This window comes from Pseudophryne corroboree, chromosome 6, assembly GCF_028390025.1.
Source record: "Pseudophryne corroboree isolate aPseCor3 chromosome 6, aPseCor3.hap2, whole genome shotgun sequence".
NCBI lineage: Eukaryota > Metazoa > Chordata > Amphibia > Anura > Myobatrachidae > Pseudophryne > Pseudophryne corroboree.
The window spans coordinates 11288711-11293768 of record NC_086449.1 but is presented as its reverse complement, the minus strand read 5'-3'; the positions used below and the strand labels follow the sequence as shown (position 1 = coordinate 11293768).

At 41.1% G+C, this 5058-nt stretch overlaps 1 protein-coding gene across 1 annotated transcript; it reads left to right on the top strand.

Annotated features, from left to right (window-relative positions):
• Positions 1-750: 750 nt before the first annotated feature.
• LOC134933959 (paraneoplastic antigen Ma1 homolog) lies at positions 751-2172 on the top strand. Its single transcript, XM_063929492.1, has one exon. It carries the CDS (start codon positions 751-753, stop codon positions 2170-2172), a length of 1422 nt encoding a protein of 473 aa, XP_063785562.1.
• Positions 2173-5058: the final 2886 nt, after the last annotated feature.

The window sequence follows — 5058 nt, the reverse complement described above, 5'->3', positions numbered from 1 at the left end:
AAGTGAGGAGCCGCTTTTCCAGTTATAGAAGTACAGGAAGGATATACACATATATATGCATATATATATCTATGAACTAGAAACTACGATATTAATAAGTTGGTAGATATTCTGATTGAATATGGTATAGGTAAATGGTATAAGTTACTAAAATTGTTACAGTAATGGAAGTAAAGGCCATATTGTTTTCAGTTAACATATTATCCTAATATTAAATGAATTAGTTATTGGCTAGGTAGTAACTTATCAATATTAGTTACAGGGGATAGGAATTTCATAATTTACCTGTAATAGTGATAATATAAAAGAATTACATGCATTGTCATATAGAATGTAAATCAATGTGCAATGAGATGTTATTGAATAAATGTTTGACCAAGTAAATACGATAACATATACAAGCATTGTGGTACTGTGTTTCACTTAAACTGGCAGTCAAGGAAAAGAAACAACACTCCAGATAATACAGGTAAATCTTTATGGTACAGCAGTAATTGTATGGCAATATATGGGTTTTCCCAAACTGACCCAAATTACTAAATATATATATATATATATATATATATATATAAATATACAAATTTATGTAGACTGTTACCTATTATATTACAATCTGTAAGTTTGGGTGGAGGCACTTATACTAACTAAAACTATAGAGGAGCCCTGACTGGTGATCAGGGGTTACATTTGGAGGCACCGCTTGAGATCATTTTTGTAAGTACTCAGGGATAGGTGAAGCACAGTAGCAAAATGACTCAATGTACAAGAACTGACGCATTTGATTGGTGTATACGGAAGGGAGTAATTCCTGAAAGGAGTTTTGTGTTGACAGGGGACCTCACAGACACCACAGATGGTACTATTATGACCAAGATGTTATTTCTTTTCAGGATAAAGCAACCAAGGATTGTTGATAAACAGTTCAGAGAAAGTGGAGAGATGTGGGCTGTATTAATAACTACAAGTCATGACTTAGAGGCTGAGTTGCTTCCAAAAGTGGTGGCTGTGAGGTCTAACCCTGATCGCAGGTGGAAAATTTTATGGCCTGAAAAGGACAGCAGTGAAAGGGCTGCTGAACCATTAATGGTGGGTGATATGTCTTATCCAGTCAGTGGAGACCCCTCTACCGCTGTGGGAGAAGGGAGTCAATCTCAGGGCATTGAGGAAAAGCTAGGGAATCAGTTAGAGGTTATAGCTAATAAAGTAGTACATCAATTAGAACGATGGCACTATGAGGGTAGCTATAGGCGATTGAGACTTTTTTCAGGAATACTTCCTGTGCCTGTCGGGGAGGAATCTTATGAGGCATGGAGAGAGGCAGCCATACAACAGTCTGAGGAGTGGCATTGTCCTGACCACATAAAGAAACAAAGAATAGTGGAAAGTCTACGGGGACCCGCTATGGGAATTATCCAGGCTACTAGAAAAAGTAATCCCGAAGCTGCAGTAGCTGACTACTTCCAAGCCTTAGATTACACATATGGGACATTGGAGGATGTAGGTGATTTGGTTGCCAGATTTCACCATACTTATCAGGAGACAGGAGAAAAGTTATCCCAGTATGTGTACAGGTTAGATAAATTAATCCATAAAATTATAGATAAAGGAGGGTTAGCTCCTGCTGAAGTTAATAGCAGCCGATTGAAACAGTTAATTAGGGGAGCATTAACAACTGACCCTGTAGCTCAACGGTTGCGTTGTACATCTCTATTATTAGGAAGTCCCACCCTTAATGACTTAATTAAAGAGATTACTCAGGAGGAAGCTTTAATTGCTACTAGAGAAAAGACTCATGCTAAGGCTGTAAAAGTGGTGGTTCCCTCCCCTGAGGCCCCAGGATCACGGGAGGATAAGTTAGTTACCTTGGTAGTGGAACAAAATAAGAAAATAGACCAGCTTATTCTTGCTCTAAATCAAAGGGTGGTACCATCTAACTCTAATTCCAGTAATTCCACTAGGGGGTTTAACAGTAGCAGAGGGAATTTTAGGAGAGGTGGAAATTTTATAAGCAGAGGGTGTTTCCGATGTGGACAGTTAGGACATAGAGCAGTGGACTGTTCCATAGACTGGGGAATGAATGAAGGGGAAACTAACGTTCAGACAAATAATTCCTCTCCTCAGGGAAACGATGGTGGGAGATTGGCGGGCCCCTCGTCGTCTCCCCGAAATTAGATGTAGATTCAATGGGGAGTACCCAGTGGAGTAATTCTCTTCCGGATGGTATGATCGGACCCGCTCCACGTGTGGTAGTTAAATTAAATGGACATCCCTGTCCTGTGTTATTGGATAGTGGGTCTCAGGTGTCCATTATATTCGAACATTGGTATAGACATTATCTCTCTAATGTTCCTATCCTGCCCCTGGAAGAACTGGTAATTTGGGGATTGAGTGAACAGAAATACCCTTATTTAGGTTATGTGGTAGTCAACATAGAGTTTCCAGGGGAATTTATTGGTGTGTCTGAGCCATTACCTCTAATTGCTCTGGTATGCCCAGAATCACCAGGTGATAAAACGGTAATGCCTGTGATTATTGGGACTAATGCTCATTTATTTAGGGTCCTCAGTGACTGGTGTTTAGAAAGGTGTAGGGAAGCGACAGTTATTACTAAGACGATTTGTACTGAAAAATACCGGGACGGGGAGTTTGAGCACAGTGATTCCTCAATGGCTCAGGGTCTGTCCATAGAAGACTTAACCACATGTTTTCAGGGGAGTGACATTGGGTTGGTAGAACAAAATAGTTTATGTGAGGAAATGATGAACCGAAGGCATGTCTTCTCTCTTGGTGAATGGGATTTAGGAAGAGCTAAAGGTGTTGAACACTGTATAAAGCTGACTAATGAAACGCCTTTTAGGGAGAGGTCACGCAGACTTGCTCCTGCTGACTTCGATGACGTCAGACAGCATCTTCAGACTCTCCTTGAAACAGAGGTTATTCAACACTCTGAAAGTCCCTATGCCTCTCCTATCGTAGTAGCCCGTAAAAAAAATGGCAAAATTAGAATATGTATTGATTATCGCACACTTAATCAACGCACTGTGCCTGATCAGTACATGGTTCCTAGGATAGAGGAGGCGTTGGACTGTTTACAGGGGAGCCAGTGGTTCACAGTGTTGGATCTTCGGAGTGGGTATTACCAAATACCTATGAGTCACCAGGATAGAGAAAAGACTGCTTTCATTTGTCCTTTGGGTTTCTTTGAATTTTTAAAGATGCCCCAAGGAATCAAGGGTGCCCCGGCCACCTTTCAGAGAACCATGGCGCAGACGGTGGGTGATATGAACTATCGCGAGGTATTAGTTTACCTTGATGATATTATAGTTTTTGGGTCCTCACTGCAGGAACATAACCACCGTCTGCTCAAGGTACTGGATAGATTATTGAAGAAAGGCTTTAAACTTTCTGTGGATAAATGTAAGTTCTGCCTTCCCTCGGTAACTTACTTGGGACATGTGGTGAGTCGACAGGGTATTTCTACCGATCCTACCAAAGTTGAGGCGGTAAATGATTGGCCTAGGCCCACGAAATTAAAGGAATTAAGATCTTTCCTTGGGTTTTGTGGGTACTATCGCCGGTTTGTGCCCTGTTATTCTGTAATATGTCGTCCTCTCACTGAGTTGACCAAGGGATATCCGCCAGTTGGTAAAATTACAAAGGTATCCTCATGTAAAAAAAAAAGGATATTTTAAACCTTCTGAGGAATTTGGGGATAGGTGGACTCATGAGTGTGAGGAGGCCTTCCTTAAATTAAAATGGAGTCTTACCAATGCTCCTGTATTGGCCTATGTTGACCCCACTCTGCCTTATACATTACATGTAGATGCATCGTTTGATGGTTTAGGTGCCGTGTTGTACCAAACTCATGAAGGAAGGTTACAACCTGTATCTTATATCAGCCGGGGATTGTCCAATAGTGAGAGGAGATATCCTGTCCACAAATTGGAGTTCCTTGCTCTTAAATGGGCTATTGCTGATAGATTTCATGAATATCTGTATGGGGCAAATTTTGAGGTATTCACTGACAATAATCCTCTAACCTATGTGCTTACCACAGCTAAATTAGATGCCACCGGGCACCGATGGTTAGCCGCTTTGTCTATCTATGACTTTAAGATTAAATATCGCCCAGGTATCAACAACATAGATGCAGATTCTTTGTCTAGATTATCTAGAATTGAGAGTGAAATAGATGGATCTGAGTGGATTGAAGTTCCTTCCACCACCATCAAGGGATTGTGCTTTAGCATTTCATGTGTAACGGCAGATAATGGGGAATGCATTAGTGCCCTTGGAGCCTCAGACCAGGCATTACCTCTGGCCTATTGTTGGTTAAGCCAACTAGAATTAGAGGGCTTGCCACATATAGGTCAGGGAAAGATCCATATGGAACAACGTAATGATCCAGATATTTCCATTGTTATACTCTGTCTGGAGTCTGGTCGTGCTGAGTGTAATATGAGTTCTCTAACCCATGCATCAAAATTATTGATGCGGCAAATAAAGCAATTGACCCTAAAGAATGGAATACTTTACCGTGAATTAGTTAAATCCAATGGAAAATTCAAATCACAATTAGTTACTCCACAGTGTTATAGAAACACTATTTTGAATGCATTGCATGATCAGCACGGCCATCTCGGGGTAGAAAAAACTAAGGGACTGATAACTGATCGGTTTTATTGGCCCTCGATGGACCAGGATATTGAAAAATACTGTAGGACATGTGGTAGTTGTATATTGAGGAAGACTCTCCCCACCAAGTCCGCCCCTCTTGTTAATCTTCAGAGCCAGGGTCCTATGGATCTAGTATGTATTGATTATTTATCCTTGGAAACATCACCTGGAAAGGAATGTAATATACTGGTAGTAACGGATCACTTCACCCGTTATGCCCAGGCTTATGTTACTTCTGATCAACGGGCTATTACTGTAGCAAGAACTTTATGGGAACGGTTCTTTGTTCACTATGGTTTACCAGCCCGATTGCACTCCGACCAGGGGCGGGATTTTGAGGGAAAAATTATTCGGGAGCTCTGTCTGTGCTGTGGGATTAAG